This window comes from Galeopterus variegatus, unplaced genomic scaffold (genome assembly GCF_000696425.1).
Source record: "Galeopterus variegatus unplaced genomic scaffold, G_variegatus-3.0.2 Scaffold1774, whole genome shotgun sequence".
Classification (NCBI taxonomy): Eukaryota; Metazoa; Chordata; class Mammalia; order Dermoptera; family Cynocephalidae; genus Galeopterus; species Galeopterus variegatus.
This window is the reverse complement of record NW_007727885.1, coordinates 40,902-62,783: the sequence shown is the minus strand read 5'-3', so window position 1 is coordinate 62,783 and position 21,882 is coordinate 40,902. Positions and strand designations below refer to the sequence as shown.

Sequence of the window (21,882 nt, the reverse complement as noted above, 5' to 3'; positions counted from 1 at the left end):
CTTCAGGCCATGACCCCATCCTTCCCTGACTGTGGAAACCTCTCCTGTCCCCTCTTGCTCCTTTCTCCTCCCTCTGGGGAAGCCTGAGTGCCCGCCCCCTTCCCCCCAGGCCTGCTCCTCCCATCTCCCTCCTGGCCTCCCCAGCCCACTGTCCTGCCTCTGGCCCCACCTCACCTCCCAGCGCTCTTTCCCTTCAGGCTGTGGGAGCCTGGTTTGGCTGCCCAGGGAAGATTGTATCTGACCATCAGGGAGGGCTGAGGGCACTGCTGGCTGAGCTGGGGCTGCCTCGGCTTCTTGCTGTGGATTGAGCTCAAGCAGCAAGATGTCTGAGTTGGATGAGGAAGAACCAGCATGGGAATTGGAGGAAAGGAAAGGGCCGTGGGGTCTTTTGGGTTAGCTTCTGCTGGGGGCCCCAAGTTTTGGTGAGGCAGCGAGCCTGCCTGGCTTGGCCCTCAGTCCTCTCTGCGCCCCCTCCCTGCAGCCCCTTCACTCCATCTCTCTTCTCTCTACAGATGGGACCCAGGTGAGCCCAGGTGCCCACTGTCCCAGTTCCCCTGACACAGGTAAGAGTCAGGTCTGAGGGTGACTGTGGTGGGGAGTGGAAGATGAGCGATGGAAGGGATGTAAAAAGGGTGAGAAGCTGAGTGGTTGGAGAAGCAGGGTAGCTGGCTGATGGGCCAGAGACTTGGGAGGTTGGGGTTCCAGGAGAAGGGGCGAAGTTGGGGTTCCGTGGGGAAGGGGTGAGGAGTGGGGTGAAGAGATGCAGCTCTGGATCCAGGCTGGCCCCAGGGCTAGGAAGCACAACAGGAAAAGGAAAGACAGGATGCTCCTGTCCTTGCTGGGTGTAGTGGAATGGGAAGGAAGGTAGGAAGCTAATGTTTACACTCAGACCCCTGCCCCACGTCAGGAACTGGGCGAGTGTGTTCTTGTTGGTTAACTCCTTCAGTCCGTCCCTGCCCCTGCAAGGTGGGCGTGGCAGCCCTTGCAGGGTGGACAGATGCCTCCTGCTGCTCAGGTGGGAGGGGAAGGGCCCCTCCCCTTGGTGAGGTGGTTCTCTCTTCGTTGCTTGCCTCCTCCCCCTGCTGGCCCAAGCCTTCTCTGCTGTTGGGCTGCTTGGGGAAGGAGTGGTGTGGACTTCCCACTGGCTGCTTTGGTTTAGGACATGCCCATGGGGCTAGGCAGCCCCTCTTCCTTAACTTCCACTGGTATCCACCGAGGGCTTACTAAGTGCAAGATACACAGCCTGATGCCTAATAATTCCGTGTGGCAGGGAAAAATGGAAGGCCAGGTATCTTTGCTTCAGTCCTGGCTGTCCAAAAGCTTACAGCCAAACTGGGGAGACAGAACACACAAAGGAGAAAAAATAGTAGAATGCAACATGTGACCAGTGCTACATGAGAGAACAATGGATTAATGAGTTTATCCATTTGTTTATGAACCGTTAATGGGGTTGGCTGGTTAGCTCCCTTGGAGAGCATGGTGCTAGTAACACCAAGGTCAAGGGTTTGGATCTGTTTACCAGCCAGTGTCAAAAAAAAAAAAAAAACAACAGCAAAAGAATTGTTAATGAACCCTGTCTCTGAGCCAGGGCACCTTCCTAGGCATTTTAGGAGGCACACAGAGATTTATTTATTGACTCTATGTTTATTGAGTGCCTATCCTGTGCCAGCTACTCTTCCAGGAGCTGGGGGCAATGAGCAGTGGACAAAACCAAGCCCCTAACCTATGGAGCTTAACTCAGACCTGGTACCTGCCCACAAAGTGCTTATTGTGCCATGCAACAGCCAACATGACTGAGGTCCAGAAGAGGGAGGGATGCGGAGCACAGGGCTGGGTCCCGGGAAGAGGGGAAACTCCCCACTGGGCTTTGAGCAAAGAGTAGGATTTGGAAAAATAGAATGTTAGGAGTAAAGACAGCATGGGCAGGGGGCCACAGTGAGCAAAATCTCAGAGGACAAGAGATACATGGGCTCATGACAGGGTGGAAGCTGATGGCTGACGAGGAGTGTTTCTGTTCAGATGTAGGACACCAAGTTGAGAGAAGGGGGTTAGGAGCAGACTGTGAAGGCCCCCAAATGCTAAAGCACCCAGGATTCCAGGCAGAGACCTTTCTTCATTCCTACAGCCTTCTGCTCTCTCTTCTGCTTGGGGGCTGCTCACAGTCTGTGTGTGGCTGAAGCCCCTCTTGCATCATCAGGGGAGTCACCCCAGGAAGCCAGGACACCAGAACGTGGGAGGACTGAGACGTATGCTGGGCAGGGGTGTGTTGGCGCCGGAGGCCCAGACTCCACCAGAATGAAAATCTTATGTGGCCACATGAACAATGGGCAGGGGCATCCAAGCCATGCACTGTCTGCTGTGGGCCATGTCAGGGTGCACCATCATCCCTCCAGATCTCTTGATGTCCGGAGGGTCATGGTGGGCACCCCCTCACTCAGCTCCTCTTTTGTGTCCATCTCATAGTGTTAGAGCAAATCCCCTTAAGTGACAACCTGCTGCAAGCCCCTCTTTCTCTGCCCAGTGAGAAACCCCCTCAAGGGGAGATGACTTCCTGGAAGTTGGTGACAATACGGGGCACTGGCCTTGGAAGAAGCTATGCTAACTCTGCCCCTAGCTGGGTGACTTTGGATAGGGCCCTTCATCTTTGAGCATCAGTTTCCTCATTTGGGATGAGGGGACAGTAGTAACTACCCTTCCAGAGTGGATGGGGGTGATGAGGTGAAGGGGTTTTTCAGACACTTGTGCGTGTGTGCTACAGATGTAAAGACTGATTACCAGTGGTTGGGTTGGGCCTGGAGGCTGCATTTCCAGGATCCCTGACTGGTTCTTTGCCACAATGCCTTTCCAGTCCTGCCTAGCCCCAGGCCCAGAGGATGGCCTGTGGCTGCCCCCCTGGGGGATGCCCACATTGAAATTGCTGAAGGAGGCCCTCTGGGAAGGTTTCTCCACTGTGTGCCCTGTCGTGAGGCCAGCATGCTCCCACCCCCCACCCGCTCCTCTTTCTCCAGAATAATCCCCCTGCAGCAGCTCTACCTCTGCACATCTCAGTGTTTCCGGCTGCTCAGCCCAGCCTGGCCCAGCTGGCTGTGCTGGTGTAGCCCTGATCTGGTGGCCAGTTATAAATAGCCCCTGCACCCACAGCCTTGGCAGGGTGCTTCTGGTGTGGGTGCACGGGACTCTCGCGGAGAAGCAGCTGAGCCTGCTGTCCTCACCATGCCAGGCCCAGAGCTGGCGAGAAGGGCACCCAGGAGTGGGCGCCATGAACACGTGGGCCCGGGGAGCTGAAGAACCTGCCTGGGAGCAGGACTCTGTAGGCTCAGGGTGGCTGGCCAGGAGTGGCATGGGCTTGAGGCATCACTTCTTCGTCCCATGACCTGGGATAGAGTGTGGGAGGGTGGTGTCTGAGAGTGCCCGTGAAGCCCTTTGGAGCTGGAGGCTGAAGAGAGTGGGCCTGCTTGCCTCCTCAACCGCTGCCTGCAGAGTCCAGCTCATTAGAGAGCGGCCAGCCACATCCTGTCATTCCGGGGGGATGAAGGGAAGGAAAGGACAGGCCCAGAAGGAACCACTAGAGGGGCAGCTGTCCCTCAGTAAATCCCCATAGCCCTTGGCCCCAGGTCTGGGGGTACATATTTAGTGGAAAAGCACTGTGCTTGGGGTCAGGAGGCTCACTTCAAATGTCTCTAGTGACAGGGTGTAACTGCATGCAGTTTGTGTGACCTCTTTCTCATGGGTCAAATGGAATTGATAATACCTACTTTGCAGGACCATAGTGAGGATTAAGTGAGGGAAGACCGCTTGAGGGTGTTTTGCCATTGTTAAGTGAGCCTGCAGCAGGCTGATGAGGCTGTAACCACTCCCCTGCAGACAAACTTTCCTGCAACCCTGCCCTCTCTTTACGTCCCCAGGCTGTTCCATACCCCGTGCAGACACGCCAGGCCCTCAGCCCCAGCCCATGGACCTGCGAGTGGGCCAGCGGCCCACAGTGGAGCCCCCACCGGAGCCCTCGCTGCTGGCCCTGCAGCACCCCCAGCGCCTGCACCCCCACCTCTTCCTGGCAAGCCTGCAGCAGCAGCGCACAGCAGAACCCATGAGGGTGAGGACACAGCTCCCCCACCCCGGCAGCCTTGAGCTCGTCCCCCATTCCCCCTCGTTCCAGCTCCCCTGGACCCCAGGCTCGGTTCTCATTGTCCTGCCCCTCCCTGGGCTGCCACCCTGCCTACAGCTCTCAATGGACACACCGATGCCCGAGTTGAAGGTGGGGCAGCAGGAGCAAGAGCTGCGGCAGCTTCTCCACAAGGACAAGAGCAAGCGAAGTAAGGAGGGAGGACCCCAGCCCCAGCCTGGGTGTGCAGGGCCCCCAGTGTGGGCCTGTGAGGGGTGAGGCGGGAGGGTCACAGTCAGCTGGGACCCCAGCCCCTGTCGCCTTCTGCTTGCTGGGCCCTGCCTATGATCGTATGTTGGGGTGGGGGGGCGTTGTATCTGGAGGCTTCACAGAAGGGGTGGGACCTCAGGCTTGGCTCTTGCTTGAGGAGTCCCTAGGAGGCCTTGTACTGGAGGTGTGGACAGGACAATAGGCAGAGAATGTGCCAGGGAGGCCACTTGTCCACCCACTCCTGGCCCACTCACGACTCTCCACCCCTACAGGTGCTGTAGCCAGCAGTGTGGTCAAGCAGAAGCTGGCAGAGGTGATTCTGAAGAAACAGCAGGCAGCCCTAGAGAGGACGGTCCATCCCAACAGCGCCAGCATTCCCTACAGGTAACCCACTCTCCCCACTCGCTCCCTCGTGTTCCTTCCATGCCCCTCCTCCCTGTACATTAACTTGTGAGCACACGCTCACTTGTCCCCTTTCTCCCTAGCTGCCCATCAGCTGATACCTGCCCTCTTCTCTCTTTTAATTCTTTCTCTACCCTAGGCCCTTCCTACACACACACACACACACACACACACGCACGCACGCACGCGCGCGCGCTTTCTTCTTGTACTCATGAGTCTCTTCTCTTTATATCTTCCCCTAAGCACAAGCACGCACGCACGCATGCACGCACGCACGCGCGCGCGCGCTTTCTTCTTGTACTCATGAGTCTCTTCTCTTTATATCTTCCCCTAAGCACAAAAATATCCTAGTCCATAGAGCAGGTGTCTAACAAAGGAGACAGAATCCCAAGTGGGCCCCTTGCCCACACACACAGACCCTGGCTTCTATGCCTAGATCAGAGATCCACACTGTGGCTGCTGGGAGGATGAGTGTCCTGCTGCCGCCCCCTGGAGCCAGCCCCACACTGCCCACCCTGTCCGCTGCTGCCTCCCTAGCAGGTCCCAGGGCCCATGCTCAGGAAGGTGCCTGTATGGAATGAGACCACTGCTGGGTGTGGGCATCCCCACACTTCTGAAGCAACCTTGGCATTCACTCTACAGAACTCTCGAGCCCTTGGAGACAGAAGGAGCTGCCCGCTCCATGCTCAGCAGCTTTCTGCCTCCTGTTCCCAGCCTGCCCAGTGACCCCCCAGAACACTTCCCCCTGCGTAAGACAGGTGAGCTGGACAGACATGCAGGACCCTCTAGAGGAATCAAGAGGGAAGGGCCTTAGACACAGGTCAGAAGTGTGGAGGGGTGGGAAGGCCAGGCGAGGGGGACAGTCAGCATGCCGTGGTTCTCTCTCATCTCTTGCCTTAATCCACAGAGGTGATTGGTAGTAAGGGGCTAAAGGGCAGAGAAGAGGAGGGTGGTGTGGGGGCCTGAGTAACATTGCTGCTCCCCACAGTCTCTGAGCCCAACCTGAAGCTGCGCTACAAGCCCAAGAAGTCTCTGGAGCGGAGGAAGAATCCACTGCTCAGAAAGGAGAGCGCCCCGCCCAGCCTCCGCCGGCGGCCTGCAGAGACCCTTGGAGGTGAGGGCCAGCGGGTGGGTGGGGGTGCCATCCTCAAACCTGGCTGGGCTTGTCCCTTTAGGTCAGGTCCTACCCAGAGGGGCTTCTCTCTTTAGGGCCACCATGCGTGGTTGTATAGGGAGTGTCCTACATACACACTTGCAGGGGGATGAGTTGGGCTGAAACCCACCTGCTGCTCTGTTGGCTAAGGTGACATCTGCCCAGAAAAGGGGGCACCTTTAAAAAAATTGCCCAAAGGTGCTATAGGCCTTTTCCCTGCTCTTCAGGGAAGAAAGCAGGAAGCAGAAGCCTCCCATTATGGAAGAGGTTGCTCCCAGGTCTCCTGCACCAGGGGGCCTGGACATACCTTCCTGCCCACCCTGGCCTCTAACTGCGCTCTCCTTTCTCTACAACCCTCAGACTCCTCCCCAAGTAGTAGCAGCACACCTGCGTCAGGGTGCAGCTCCCCCAATGACAGCGAGCATGGCCCCAACCCTGTTCTGGGCTCAGAGGTAAGGTTTTACCAGGAATGGGCTCTCCTGCGGTGGTTCTGAGACTCAGCCTTCTTCTGGCCAGCTGCCCTCCCAGGCTAGGGCTGCAGGGTCTGGGCAGCCCCACCAGAGCCTGCAGGGTATACTGGGGAAGGCATGCCAGGGGTAGAGGTCTGGGGCCGGTGACCCCTTGCCCTGCTCCCCATGGCAGGCGCTCTTGGGCCAGCGGCTGCGGCTGCAGGAGACTTCTCTGGCCCCGTTCGCCTTGCCGACAGTGTCCTTGCTGCCCGCAATCACACTGGGGCTGCCTGCCCCTGCCAGGGTGAGTGGCTGGGGTGCCCTCTCCCACTCCACGCTCCCCAGCTTCTTTCACTCCCTTTCCTACCACCTCACCTGTCACCTGCACTGTTCTCTGCTTTGGTCTTCTCCTCTGTGACTTCTCCCACCTCTCCCCCAGGCTGATGGTGACCGCAGGACTCATCCAACTCTGGGCCCTCGGGGACCGGTCCTGGGGGGCCCCCACACTCCCCTCTTTCTGCCCCATGGCCTGGAGCCCGAGGCTGGGGGCTCCTTGCCTTCTCGCCTGCAGCCCATTCTCCTCCTGGATCCCTCAGTCTCTCACACCCCCCTACTGACTGGTGAGTTCCACTGCTTCTCCTGGGAAGGGGCTGGATCCCTGTGCCCTGTGGAGGGCGGCCAAGCTTGGGAAGGGCCCCATCCTCCCTGCCTCTCTCCATCTCTTGTCCTGCGCCCCCCTGCTGACCTCTGCCCCAGCCCCTTTGTCCTTCCATTGCTCCTTCTGGTTCTCTCCTTATGTCCCTCCACCCCATTCTTTCCAGTGCCTGGGCTTGGGCCCCTGCCCTTCCACTTTGCCCAGTCCTTACTGACCACCGAGCGGCTCTCCGGGTCAGGCCTCCACCGGCCACTGAGCCGGACCCGTTCAGAACCCCTGCCCCCCAGCACCACAGCCCCCCCACTGGTGGGTCCCCTGCAGCCCCGCCTGGAGCGGCTCAAACCTCATGTCCAGCTGATCAAGGTGAGAGGACCTGGGTAGGGGAGGTGCTGAGGGGGTGCTTAACTGGGCCCCTAGGGCTGAAAGAAGGTGGGGGGACTTAGGAAGGGCAGGGACCTAGAGAGCAGGAGAGAGGATGTGGCAGCTGGAGTCCTAGTAAGATGAGTGACTGCTAGCCCAACCCACCCACTGCCTCCTGCTCCACACCCCTTGCTGCACCGTGGCTTCTCAGCCAGGCATCTCCCCTCCCAGAGGCCAGCCAAGCCAAGTGAGAAGCCCCGACTGCAGCAGATACCCTCGGCTGAGGACCTGGAGGTGGATGGCGGGGCAGTGGGGCAGGTGATAGATGACGGCCTGGAGCACAGGGAGCCCAGCCATGGGCAGCTGGAGGCCAGAGGCCCTATTCCTCTCCACCAGCACCAACAGGTATGGCAGTGCCCAGGTGCTCCTCGGGAAGGGCAGTCAGGAGACCCTAGGGTCTGGCAGAAGATGGGCAAGGGAGGAGATATGATATCAACGCAAGGGACAACTTTGGGACCCATAGTTGCCTCACCAGATACAGTGCTGCAGCCACACCAAGGTATGGGTGCACATATCCACACCCACACACACTCCAGCAGCCTGCCAGTCTCAGGGTGAACCTTGTTCCTTTCCCAGCCCTGAGGCTGGCCTTTCATGGAGCCGTACACACTGGTGCCATGGTACATCTCCCCTGCAACTGGCTGTACTGTATCCCAGGGGGTGGCTAGGGTAAGAGGCGGGACGGAGCCAGGCTCGAGCCCTTCAACCAGAATGCTCTTACTGTGTGAGTCAAGCCACGGGGTAGTCGTTGGCTAGGCCTGCTGCAACAAGTACTGCACACTGGCAGTACTTAAACAAAAAATGTATCATCTCACAGTTCTGGAGTCTAGAAGTTCGAAATCAAGGCTTTGGCAGGCTTGGTTCCTTCTGAGGGCTGTGGTGAGGGAGCTGTTCCAGGCCTCTCTCCTTGGCTAGAAGATGGTTGTCTTCATCGTGTCTTCCCTCTGTCCATGGCAGTGTTCAAATTTCCTCTTTTTAAAAGGACAACAGTCATATAAAGGCCCACCCTAATCACCTCATTTTAACTTGATTACCTCTATCTATAAAGATCCTGTCTCCAAATAAGGTCACATTCCAAGGAACTGGGAATTAGGACACAAGGGAATAGTTCACACGTGTGCAATGGCTCGTGCAGGTCCCTGGGTCCCTTGGCAGTTGCACAGTCCTTGAAGACCAGGAGATTCTGGTCAGAGCTGGATCCAAGGTCTCCCACCTGGGTTCTGGCTTTGGAGTCCTGAGGGCCCAGGGAGCTCTGGTGGAACTGGGTGGTCAGTCTGGGGAGCAGGTCCACAAGGGGGTAGCTGGGGGCAGGGGGCTCCGCGAGTCAAAAGACAGAGCCCAGCTGGGAGGCAGGGCTAGGTGCATCCTAGAATCTCTCCAGAACCTCTGCCTTGGCAGAAGCACATGGAGCAGAGCCTGAGAAACTGGAAACTGAGGCCCCTTGTTCCCCTCAGGTGTTGCTCTGGGAACAGCAGCCACTGGCCGCGCGCCTTCCCCGGGGAAGCACTGGGGACTCTGTGCTGCTCCCTCTGGCCCACGGTGGACACCGGCCCCTGTCCAGGGCTCAGTCTTCCCCGGCCGCGCCTGCCTCACTGCCACCCCCAGAGCCTGCCAACCAGGCCCGTGTCCTCTCCAGCTCAGAGACCTCTGCCAGGCCCCTGCCCTTCACCACAGGTAAGACCAGGATTAGAGTGGAGGCAGGAAGAAAGGGTTCGGGGCATGAGTCGATGTCCGTGTCATGGTGTCACTTGGGACATTTTAGAGGCCACAGAGCACTTAGTCTTGTTAGATGCACATAGCACCCCAAGAAGCAGGTGGAGCAGGTGGTTATTCTGTTTTACAGGTGAGGAGAGTCAGGCTCAGGAAATCTAACGAGATAAGCAGCGATCAAATAGCAAGCTGGCTGTCAGGCCAGGATAAGAATTCTAGTGTTCGGCTGACACATTCAGCCCTTTTTAAAAATGACATTTATTACTATTGTTCTGCTTGTAAAAAGATCCCCAAACTATTTTAGAAATTTTGAAAAATACAAAAGCATAAAAATAAAATAAAAATACCAACTCACTATCCCACCCCCTGATGTAACCCCTCTTAAATTCTATAATATTTCAATCTAGTCTTTGTTCTAGCCATATGTACATGTACAAATGCCATAAACACACTACCTACATTTTGTACCCAGGTTTATTTAATTAACGTGTTATGAGCCTCATAGTGTTTCATCATAGTATTCTTTTTTTTTTTTTTTTAATTTAGTGATTCCTTTTTTGTTAGGATGTTTTGATTATTACTCATTTTAATTTCCTTATGCATAAATCTTTACTCATGCTTGGGATTATTTCCCAAGGTTCACTTTTAAGGAGTGACATTCTTGGACCAAAGGGTGTGAGCAATTTGAAGGTCCTTAGTGTCCTGAAATGTTCAGAAATTGACCCCCACCAGCAATGGGCAGGGTCCTCCTCTAGAGGCTTCCGTGGGTCAGACTGAAAGAGTCAACGTCTCCAAAACTGTATTTGTCTTATCACATAACCTGGCGTCATTCTGGGCTTCCCAGCTCTCAGTTTTGGGGTTTCTTCAGAATTTTTTCTCCTCTAGCTCCCCCTTGGAAGCCTCTTAGGACTCCTGACCCCTAGTGTGAGTCACTCAGCGTTAGTCCTCGTGTGCTCAGGCTCTGGGCATGTGTGCATGGGGCCCTGAGAGCCGCATTAGTGTGTTAGGAAGGCAGTGTTGACTGGTGCTGCATTAGGGTGTGTATGGGTTATCTGAGGCTACCTGGGCAAGCATCTGAGTTTAAAGGGCTGGGGCAGGATGGGGAATGAGAGCCATGTAGGTGTGAGGGGTGTGTGTGTGTGCCTGGCTTTGCGGGGGTGCTGGCCCCTGTGTTCTTTGTCTGCAGCCATGGCCTGGGGTTGGGGCTCCCTGGGGTTCTGGCCCTGACCCCTGTTCCTGGCAGGGCTGGTTTATGACTCGGTGATGCTGAAGCACCAGTGCTCCTGCGGAGACAACAGCAGACACCCAGAGCATGCTGGCCGTATCCAGAGCATCTGGTCCCGGCTGCAGGAGCGGGGGCTCCGGGGCCAGTGTGAGGTGAGGGGTGAGGGTGGGGGCAGCGGGATCAGAGAAGATGAGGATAATGTGAGGGAGTGGTGGGAGGCGCTGGGGCAGACGGGTGGTAGTACTTGGAGAGAAGGGGCAAGCGAGGGCTTAGGATCTCTCTGGGCCCTTCCTCAGTGTCTCCGGGGCCGGAAGGCCTCCCTGGAGGAGCTGCAGTCGGTCCACTGTGAGCGGCACGTGCTCCTCTATGGCACCAACCCTCTCAGCCGTCTCAAACTGGACAATGGGAAGTTGGCAGGTAGGGGCTTGGTGGTACTGGGCCCCAGACCTCCCCGGCTCAGCCAGTTGCCCAGCTGCTGTGTGCTCTCGTCTTGGCGCCGCCCAGCCAGCCCTCCTCCAGCCTCCTGGACATCCCCCGCCAGCCTGTGGCTCTGGTCCCTCTGCTGCCACTTCCACCTCTCCCTGCACTCTCTCTCCCTCCACGCTCCCAGCCCGCTCTTTGGGGGCCTCCCTGCCCCCGGCCCATCCCGGCCAAGGCTGGGAGCAGTCGCAGTCACCCTCACACAGCGAGGCTTTTCCCCACAGGGCTCCTGGCACAGCGGATGTTTGTGATGCTTCCCTGTGGTGGGGTTGGGGTAAGTGTGCCCAGGGGTCTTGGATGTCCTCCCTTGGTGCTCCCAGGCCCTGCCCCTGCCTGCTCGTCCTTGTGGTTCTGCCAGACCCCGTGGGCCAGGGACTCTCCCACCATGCCCCATGCTGGCTGGTAGCTCCTGGGGCAGGTGTGTCCTGGACCCAGCAGTGTCTCCCGAGTGTGGAGCCAGTGCCTCCCACTCAGAGGTGTTGGGTAGGTGCTGAGTGAGGCTCAAGGAGCAAGGCCAAGATTGGGCCTTCATAAGACCCAGTGTCAGGTACTGGCCGTTCCACGCCAGCCTCCAGGCTGCTCTGCCTGCCCTGGAGTGGACCGCCTGGTCCAGGGCTGTGCTGGTGCTTCCGCTGTCCTCAGAGGTCCAGGCACTGCCGCACCCCAGGACACAGCCCTCCCGTCCCCCAGCCTTGCCTCCTCACTCTCCATGTAGGGGGCTTTCTGCCTCCTCTAGCACTGTTCTTGCCTAAAAAGATCCCTGCAGTGGTTTCTCTAGGAAAGTGCGTGGAGGCAGGGGACCGTGGCTTCTTTCTAGAGGGAAGTGGGAGCTGTAGCTGGTGGGGGGCTGTCTGGGAGCCAGTCAGTGCCCCATTCACAACTTCCCATTTCTTGCCACTTTCTGATTTTCCAACTGTTGTTGCTTCTGTTTTCTCCTCCCTCCTCTCCCTCTCTGTCTTTCTCTCTCTCTCTCTCCCTCTCTCCAGCCTCTCGCGACTCTCTCTGCCTTCCTCGCCTCTCTCGGTTCGCCTCGCCCTCCCCATCTCCCCATCATGCCCCCCGGCCCCTCCCTAGCCTTGAGGCCCAGGGATTGGGTTTGGGGGGCCCCCCAGCCTGGGCTAGGGGCCCTGAGTGGAAGACAGTGGTGCAGACGGCCCCTCCAGCTCCGACCGTCCCGCAGGGCCTGAGCAGAGCCAGCTGGGGCTTAAAACCTCCTCCCGGCCCAAACCCCAAGTCCCGCCCAGGTAACGCCATGCCCCCTCCCCTGACCGGGGAGGCTGGCGTGATGCTGCTGGCAGAGTGCTGGTCAGATATGGGCTGGTGCTGGGACTTCAGCTGGGAAGGAGAAGCCATGCTGGGATTGGGGGACACAGGAGGCCTTGCCTGTGGGCGGTGGGGCACTGGGGAACTGGGGAGGCAGTGCTGTCTGCCCAGCTCCCTGCCCTGGGGTCCTGGCTGTGGGGTGGGGACCACTCCACTGGGCCCTGGGTCCTGTGGGAAGCCTTAGATGATGCGGGCCCTGACTCTGCCCCCCACAGGTGGATACTGACACCATCTGGAACGAGCTGCATTCCTCCAATGCAGCCCGCTGGGCTGCTGGCAGCGTCACTGACCTTGCTTTCAAAGTGGCTTCCCGTGAGCTAAAGGTAGGAGGTTTGGGCTAAAGGTAGGCAAGCCACAGAGGAGGCAATAGGATGAGGCACTTGGGAATCCAGGCTCAGACCCAGACATCTTGTTCCTCTTACATATTGCCACAGGGTTTTGGAAGGGAAATCCAAGGGCTCTGGGGACCAGGGTAAAATTTGAGCCTGAGGCTCATGTTACTAGGTGGGGGTCCAAGCCACGTGACCCTGGATCTTGGGTCTCTGAGAGACACCCAGGACCATTTAAGACCCGCTGTGTGGCCATAGACGAGTTGCAGCATGTCTTTGGACCTCTGTGCATGCACTGGCCAGATGCTTCTTTCTAGTTTTGCAGTGATTTCAACCGGGTTGGTGCCTAGGCTTGTTTCCTGTGAGCTGGTTACTTACAGAGACTTGTCCTGAGGCCCACACCCCCATCATCTATGAGCTTGTAGCCCAAGGTGGTCATGGTGTCCTGAAAGTCAGAGCTCCTTAGCAGAGCTTTGCAGTTAAGAACACAGCCCTGGTTTTAAAATCCTTGCTCCACCATTTACAGTCAGGCAACTTCGGACAAGTTGCTTAACTCAACTCAGCTTCAGATTTCTCCTCATCTGCAAACAGGAGATAATAATAATAATAATGTTTGTTTGTTTATTTACTTTTTGGTGGCTGGCCACTAGAGGGACCCGAACCCTTGACCTTGGTGTTATAACACCAAGCTCTAACCAAATGAACTACCTGGCCAGCCGATATTGTTTGTCTTATGAAGATACTGTGAAGGATAGATAAGGTTTACCTCGCAGAGTTCTTGTGAGGATGAAATCTAGCATTTACAAAGTGCTTAGCACAGTGTCACCAGTTAGCTCAGTTGGTTAGAACATGGTGCTAATAAAGTGCTTAGCATAATGCCAGGCACATCGCTTTTGCTTAACAATCTAGCTGTTTTGATTGCAAAGTGATAACAGCCAGGACACACCAGGATGGGGGGTTCTGTCCAGCCTAAAAACAGAGGACAGGCAGAACGGGGGCTTAGCACTGGGCCACTTCAGCTCCAGCACGCACACAGTCAGACACTCTGGCTGCTTTTGCCCTGTGGTCCCTTCTCAGAGAAGGAGGCTGGGGCTGGAGGACAGGTTAATGCAGATGTGGTCAGAGGGCTGGTTGTTGGTTGACAAGCATTCCTTCTCTCTCCAGAATGGTTTTGCTATCGTGCGGCCCCCAGGACACCATGCAGATCATTCCACAGCCATGTAAGGCCTGAGGGAAGCCTGGGTGGAGTGAGGTGGGGGGCAGGTCCCTGGGCCTTCTTGTAGTGACATTCTCTCTCCCTCCCCTGAGCCTTCTGGGGCTGGGCCAAGCCAGGGGCTGGTGGAGAGAAGGGGCTGGAGAGGTGCGGGCATGGGGAGGGCTGGCGGGACCTCTCTCTCCTTCTGCAGGGGCTTCTGCTTCTTCAACTCGGTGGCTATTGCCTGCCGGCAGCTGCAGCAGCAGGGCAAGGCCAGCAAGATCCTCGTTGTAGACTGGGTAGGTCCCAGTTCCTGGCACCTTCAGATCCGAGAGCCCTGTCGAAAAAGCACTGAGCCCGGTGTCAGGGATGTGGCTTCATGTTTGAGTCCTGCATCAGCCTCCCTGAGCCCCAGCTTCCACTTGTGTACAATTTGGGTGAAGATAACACTGCATCACAGGGCTGTTGGGAGGCCCATAGGAGATGGTGTGTGGGAAGGCCTTCATTCATAACCAACTCCCACAGTGGGCAGCTCTCATTTCAGTGCTGTTTTTTGACCTCTATTGGCTTCTTCTGGCAGGTCTAATAATCTGTGCGTTTCCCCTACAGGAAGTGACAATAACAATAGTAACAGATAATATCAGTACACCACTAATCACACTCAGACATGGACAGTTTTATATCTGATGTGTTTAATCCTGACTGTGTTTAATAACCTATTTTACAGATGAGGAAAGTGAGCACACAGATTAAGTCGTGTAGTCACTCACCTCTCAAGTCATGAGACCGGGATTCGAACCCAGGCCAGTTAGCATTAGAGCACATGCATTTAACTACCAAGCTATGTCCTTTCTTACTTGACAGCTGTGACAGGGACAAGCGTAAGCAGAACTTTGTACACTTGAGTCCAGGCATGGTCCTCTGAGTCAGGTACAGGGCCTGGCTCTTCCTAGGAGGGCTGGGCTGGGCCTCATGTGCCCACCCCTCTACCACTGAGCTTGGTTTCTGATCACCAGCAGCACTTCATGACTGTGCAAGACACAGTAGCGAGGGTCCCTGACGTGTGCATTCCTGGATGCCTCCCACTCCCTGCCACTGGTCACCCCCACACGTGCTCTCTCATGTGGGCTGGCCTGCCCTTGGCTCACCTCCTTGGAGATGAGGACGCCTTCTTTCTTTCAGCAGTTCACAGTATAGCCACCCCCATCTTTCCATATATATTTGGAGAGAGAGAGAAAGAGACATCAACAAATGTAGGACATATGTATATATAGAAAGAGAGAAAGTCTCTCCATATGGAGAGACTGAGACTCAGCGTCAGGCAGTGGATTACTTGGGGCCACTCAACCACGTGGCTGTAGGAACCCCAGTTTCCTGACTCCTAGTCCAGGGTCCTGACTCTCCATTCTTGGAACCCTTCTAACCTGTCCTGCCCTCCATCTTTCTGCTTTTGGACCTTCCCTAATCCACTGCCCATCTCCTGGCACAGGATGTTCACCATGGCAATGGCACCCAGCAGACCTTTTACCAGGACCCTAGTGTGCTCTACATCTCCCTGCATCGCCATGATGATGGCAACTTCTTCCCAGGCAGTGGGGCTGTGGATGAGGTAACTGCATGGGGGGTCCACGTCTTCCAGCCCCCTTGACTCTCCTGACACTTATTCTGCCTCTGTCAGAACAAGCTGTGTGACCCTGGGCAGATTGTTTAGGCTCTCTGATCCTCACTTGCTCCATCTGGAAGTGAAAAGGCTGACGAGCTGGTCTTGCAGCACTAGCATCTGGGATGCTCTTCTCTCCTCATGTCTCTTTTGTGTCCTCTTTTCAGGTGGGGGCTGGCAGCGGTGAGGGCTTCAACGTCAATGTGGCCTGGGCTGGAGGTCTGGACCCTCCCATGGGGGATCCTGAGTACCTGGCCGCCTTCAGGTAAGTGCTCCCAGCCCAGCAAGGCCGCCCTCCCCTGCCCCTTTTCCCAACAGCACCAGGTTGGAGGTGATCAGTTAGCTTATCAGCCTGTCCCCACCCGGTTGCTAGACATTGTAGGCCAACCCTGGTGGGAAGACAGGATACACTCGAGAATGAAAGCATCAAAGGGTGCTTTTTTAAGTCACACATTACCAAGAGCCAATGTTGAACCTAGTGCTGGGAGACCAGCAGGGTACAGTGAGAGAGCTGCCACCCTTAGACACAGAAGGCTGCCTGGAGGAGGTGAGCATTGAGCAAGGGAGGAGAAACTTAAATTGTGGAGGAAGAGAGAAAGCAGATGATGTCCATATTAGGGGAGTTACTTATGAAAAGCCATTCTGGAAGAGGGGTTTCAGACTCTGTTCAGGAGCCCTTATATATTTCACTCTGGGGTCCCTGTACTCCATTTGGGAAAAGAGACCCTGGAAGTAGATCTCCAAATACTCTTTTGGAGATATTCTCCATGAGAGGTAATTCTACAGGATTCCCTAGGCTGGAGTTCCTGGTTTCTGTGCCCAGAGCCCAGGGCTTTGGAGAACACCAAAATGGACTCCAGAGTTGGGTCAGGGCTGGACGGGGGCCGTGTGGCGATGGCAGGGAGAGAAGATAAAAGAACGGAGCTAGGTGGTCCAGGACCCCAGAGGGTCTGTTTGCCTTGGTTAGCTCTCAGGTGCAAATGGTGGGGTATAGTTAACTCAGTCCAAAATGCCAAGCATTCGGGGCCGGCCCGGTGGCGCACTGCTACAGTGCACCGCTTGGGAGTGCGGCGGCGCTCCCACCGAGGGTTCGGATCCCACATACAGACCGGCCGCTCACTTGCTGAGTGAGGTGCAGGAGCAACACCGAGGGTTGTGATCCCGTTGCCGGTCCCGGCCCGGTACGGGCGCGACGCTGAGGGTTGCGATCCGTTGCTGGTCACGAAAAAAGACAAAGAAAAGGGAAAAAAAAAAAACAAAACAAAATGCCAAGCATTCATATTGTAGTGATGAATAAGCTAACTATCCTGATCTAACCATCACACATTGTCACAACTGTTGAAAATCAACATTGTACCCACATGTATGTATACTAAATTATCTTAAATAAAATGAAACAAAACAAAGTGCCAAGCATTTCCCATCGCAGAGGCTTCGTGACCAGAGCCCATCTCGGCCAGCTGTGAAATTGCCCCTTCCCTGTGGCCCTGCCCACTGTATCCCCTGGATACATGCACATACACATGCACACATGTGCACAGACATGCGCACGCACGCACACACACACACACACACACACACACACACACACACACACCTGGATACACACACACCCTTTCTCTCTACCTCTTTCATTCTCTCTGGTGTCCCATCCTTGGCTCCTTTCTGCTTCTTGCTAGTTAAGAGCCTTGGGTGGCTGAGTTCTCAAGCTATATGTGCCAGGAATGTGTGTGGCCAGCCAAGGTCAAAGAGGCCAGAGGGATCTGCTAATCCTGCTGGGAGATTGGGGGACTCGGTGTCTCAAAAGTGGGTGCCCCACAGCAAAGCTGGCAGGAGAGGGCTGTCACAGTCAGGGGCCATGGCCTCTGCCCCTGGCAGCCCTGTCCAGTGTGGTGACCACCCTGTCTTCCCTGCAACCTCACAGGATAGTCGTGATGCCCATCGCCCGAGAGTTCTCTCCAGACCTGGTCCTGGTGTCAGCTGGGTTTGATGCTGCCGAGGGTCACCCAGCCCCTCTAGGTGGCTACCATGTTTCCGCCAAATGTAAGGGGATCCCAGCTGAGGGGGAGGTGTAGGGAATGAGAGCCAGGTTGTAGAGGTGGGAGGTACTGCCCAAGTCTGAAGGGGAAGGCGGCCGTAGCTGGCTCGGGGCTGTGAGAGTGAGGGGAGGAGCCCGGCAGTGAGTCCTAGAATGCCCTGTGATCTCCAGCACAACCCAGGCCGGTTCCCCATGGAGGGCTTGACCAGGCCAGAGCCCTGGGGACTTAAGCTCAGCCATAGGACTCCCCACCCCAACTGTGTCGCTTCCAGGCTGGGTTGGCAGCTTCTCCACAGGGAGAACAGGGAGCAACAGTGTTCTCAGAATGGAGGGCGCCCACTCAGCCCACTGGGCCACATGGCCTGGGGAACAGAAAGAGGAGATAGAGTGGCCCAATGAGAAAGACACAGGCTGAAGTTCAAATCCTAGTCCTGCGGCTTACTAGCTGCAGGACCTTACGCAAGTCCCCTCACCGCTCTCAGCCTGCAGGATGCGTATAAGCAGGTTTTGCATGGCATTCATCGTGAAGGCACTTGGGAGACTAGGGACTGATGCTTTTGAGCCACCCCCTATGCAAGAGGAAGCAAGCAGGGAAACAACAGAGGAGGAAAACGGGTCTACCCCTCCTCCACTCCGCCCCCTCCTGTCTCCAAACCAACCATCCAGGTTTTGGGTACATGACACAGCAGCTGATGAGCCTGGCAGGAGGTGCAGTGGTGCTGGCCTTGGAGGGTGGCCATGACCTCACGGCCATCTGTGACGCCTCCGAGGCCTGTGTGGCTGCTCTTCTGGGCAACAAGGTGAGCTGCCCCCCACCCCATCCATGCCCAGGAGTGTCCCTACGTGCTGGCAGATGGGATGGGATAGGGCAGGGCTGGCCAGGCGTGGAATGAGATGGGCAGAGTGGATGCCTCTCCCCAGGTTGGGTGTAGGGCCAGCATCTCCGGACCTAGGCAGGGCAGCAGCACATGCCTGCTTGTGCCCAGAAGGCCAGGGCCCTCGGGGTGAGAGAGCTGGGCCTGTGGGTCCGTGAGAGACTGGGGGCTGATGTACTATTTTCTTTAGGTGGATCCCCTTTCAGAAGAAGGCTGGAAACAAAAACCCAACCTCAATGCCATCCGTTCTCTGGAAGCTGTGATCCGAGTGCACAGTAAGTGTGGAGAGAGGACAGTCACTGAGCCCAGAGTTAGAAGAACCTCAGGGGTCACCTACCATCAGTGACCAAGATCCCAATGCCAGCCAGGCCAGGAGCTCTGATGTTGGTCTGGAGTAGGATTCCCGTGAGTCATCCAGCAGTAACTGTGGGCAGCCTCCCATAAGCAGGGGCCACGAGTGACCTCCTTGAGCCAGGGACTGGCCTCCGATCTGTAGCCATGGACCTGGGCCAGGGCCAGGCCGACAGCAACACTCAGGCTTCGTGTGCCCAAAGGCCTGGTTCCCATCCCTCCCCTCAATCTTGGCCATAGGGGACTTGGAAGCTCCGCCTGCTTGAGGGGTAGGTCTCAGAATAACCCCCATGTTTGGAAAGCACCTTAAATTTTCAACTTCAGTTAAACAGCTATTGAGCACTTTATGTAAAGACGTTCGATCTATGCTAGGGATTCAAAAATGAATAAAATAGATTCCCACATCAAAGGCTCAGTAGGGGAATAGTGCAGAACAGTGCAATCACCACCAGTTCTTTTAATGGATCACTCACACTGGCACAGGTTCTGTGCTGGGCATGTTCATGGCCATTGTTTCTCACAACAGTAGGCAGGATGAGCATTCTCACAGTCACAGGGGGCAGTGGAAGCCCTAAAGGCCCTGCCGAGCGGTCGTGGGGGCAATCAGCTTGAGTTCTCCCCTGCCCCTGCCCACACTCCCTCCCTTCCTGGCTGCCGGGCTGAGCACTGGTGGGGGCTATGTGAGTAGGAGCCTGTGCTCCAGGAGGCCAGGGCTCACAGGTGGGCCCTCCTGGTGCTCGTGGGCACCCCACACCTATGGGGAATGAGTCAGAGGTGGCCTTTCAGCCGCAGGCGATGGGAGAAGGGGTTGGGCAGGCTGAAGTTCAAATCCTAATCCTGCGCTTACTAGCTGCGGGACCTTGCTCAAGTCCCCTCACAGCCAGGTTGTACCTGCTCTGCGGAGTGTTGTGTTGAGGGTAGAGGCAGGTAGGAGAGCTGACCACAAGCCAGCTGAAGACATGCCTACTACTCTTGGACCCTGGGTCTGAGACGCCAGCCTCAGTATCCAGTCTAGGATGCAGGGTGGAGGCGCTGGCTTTCTCTAAGCCTTTCTGACCTGGCTTCCTGCCTCAGGTAAATACTGGGGCTCCATGCAGCGCCTGGCCTCCTGTCCAGACTCCTGGCTGCCCAGGGTGCCAGGGGCTGATGCAGAAGTGGAGGCGGTGACTGCGCTGGCATCCCTCTCTGTGGGCATCCTGGCTGAAGACAGGTAATGGTGGACCCCTGGCCCTGGGCCCTCGGCCTCTCCACCCCCTCGGTCCTCCCAACTCGAAGACCCCAGGCTCCTCATGCAGCTACCCTCTCAGGCCCCCTAACCAGGGCTGGGAGGGAGGCTCACTAAAGCCCTTCCTGCAGCCCCTGGCCCTCCAGCAGCCCACCCTTGTCCTTGCCCCCAGGCCCTCAGAGCAGCTGGTGGAGGAGGAAGAACCCATGACTCTCTGAGGCTTCCAAACGGATCTGCCCACCCACCTGCCCGGCGGACGTGGGTGTCTTCTAACCTCTGGCCACAGCCCCCATTCCTGGGTCTTCAGAGATCCTGTGGGCAGGTAGTCGGGGCCAGAAAACAGCCTGCCTTGATGGTCACCCCAGGGAGTCTGAGAGGCCCCTGGGTCGAGAAGGGAGACTGGAGAGGATGCTGAGAGGAGGCAGGCTGGGCAGCCAGGCCCCAGCTGGGCTCTCTCAAGAACAGCCTCTGGCCCTCCAGTGTCCGGGCCCCTAGCTGTGGCCCGTTCCTCAGGCTGCACAGAGGAGGACTAGTTTGATCGGGCCCACACTTAACCACTATTCCTGGCTCTGCAAATCCCTGACTTTGCACACAACCCCAGGCTCCACACAGAAATGTGAACTTGGCCTCAGCCAGGGTGGCCCTTCCTGGGCTCTGCAGGCTGGAGGGGGGCGTGGGTAGCCAAGAGGTCCCATATCCTGGATTGGAGGGGGAGACCCCTCCACTCACCTGCTTCCTCGGAGGACTCCAGAAGCTTCCCCGCACCACTGGGCACTGAGACGAAGTTCCCTCTGAGAGCAGTGACCGGCAGACCTCCCTCTGGTTCCTGCCCCTGCAAGAGGCCACCCTGCCTCCACCATCTCAGTGCCCTCGGGGGTAGACATGTGCTCTTGGAGTCCTGTGCTTCCTGATCCAATGGTGCCAAACCCTTCATCTCCCCTCAGAAGCACAGCATGACCCCTAGGGACCCCCCGTCACTGTCCTCTCCATGAGCCTCTGTTCCTGGGGTCTCCCCCACCCCAGCTCTGACTCTTGCCCCACACAAGACTCACTTGGCTGAGGAGGGAGGGGGTGGGAGAGTAGACATAAGACATGGGGGAGGGGACCTGCCCTGCCAAGTCTTCAAGGCTTTTGGGCCCAGGCCTGGGCCAAGAAGGAAAGTATTTGTGTGTGTGAGTGTGTGTGTGTGAGTGTGTGAGAGTGAGTGAGTGAGTGTGTCTTCCCCAGGACCCTCCTTGCCCTGTGTATGTATGCATGTTTTTGTAAAAAAGAAAAAAAGAAAGGAAAAAAAATGGAGAAAAATCTGAACAATAAATGTTTTATTTGCTTTAAAAGTTCCTGGGAAAGGGCTCCAGGATATGAACAGTGCCTGTCGAGGGGGCATGCACACGGGTACACAGCTGCACCGCGTGGTGTGCACCTGACAAAGTATCCAGAAGGGACAGGTCACTTGGGCCACAGCCCCTCTCTAGTTCATTGCCCTTCTGTGGCCACTGCCCTGCTTCGCTGCTGCCCTGCTGCCTGGCAGGAAGAACCCACTCTGAACACACCCTAGCTGCCCCGCCTGCCCCACTTCACGGTAAGGAGGAGGCAGCTTTGGGCTGAGTCCATGGACGGAGGGCCTGGCCCAGGTATGGAGTGTGTGTATATGGGGGTGGGGGTTATACACGCTTAGTCCCAGCTGATAGGGCATCCCCAAGGGTGACCGTGAGTCAGACATACCTGGGTTTAAGTCTCAGCTGGGAGCTGAGGTAAGTCACATCACCTGCTGGGGCCTCTGTTTATTAGTGAAAGGCTCTGGAAATGACACTGCTTATGGTTCCTTCCTGCTCTAAGGCACCATGACTTCTTAAGCATCTACTGAGCCTGAAGGAAAGAATGGGTGAGGCAACAGTTCTAGACACGTTCCCCCAGCATAAGCAGAGAGGACGGCACAGGGGCTACCAGCACCTGCCTTTATGGTTCTAAGTCTGCCAGGCTTCTCCAGCAGGAGTGCAGCCCTGTTATCTCAGACCAGCCC

At 56.7% G+C, this 21,882-nt stretch overlaps 1 protein-coding gene across 1 annotated transcript; it reads left to right on the top strand.

Moving 5' to 3' along the window:
- Positions 1–535: 535 nt before the first annotated feature.
- Positions 536–21,170, top strand: HDAC7 (histone deacetylase 7). Its single transcript, XM_008578847.1, has 25 exons — positions 536–563; positions 3,906–4,093; positions 4,223–4,313; positions 4,645–4,756; positions 5,417–5,532; positions 5,763–5,888; positions 6,288–6,379; positions 6,570–6,680; positions 6,816–6,996; positions 7,198–7,394; positions 7,623–7,796; positions 8,906–9,125; positions 10,405–10,538; positions 10,683–10,803; positions 11,091–11,140; positions 12,405–12,512; positions 13,683–13,738; positions 13,925–14,012; positions 15,203–15,322; positions 15,541–15,638; positions 17,298–17,416; positions 18,078–18,211; positions 18,477–18,561; positions 19,712–19,847; positions 20,035–21,170. The coding sequence occupies exons 2-25, from the start codon at positions 3,953–3,955 to the stop codon at positions 20,078–20,080; spliced, it is 2,856 nt and encodes a 951-aa protein (XP_008577069.1). The 5' UTR covers positions 536–563; positions 3,906–3,952; the 3' UTR covers positions 20,081–21,170.
- Positions 21,171–21,882: the final 712 nt, after the last annotated feature.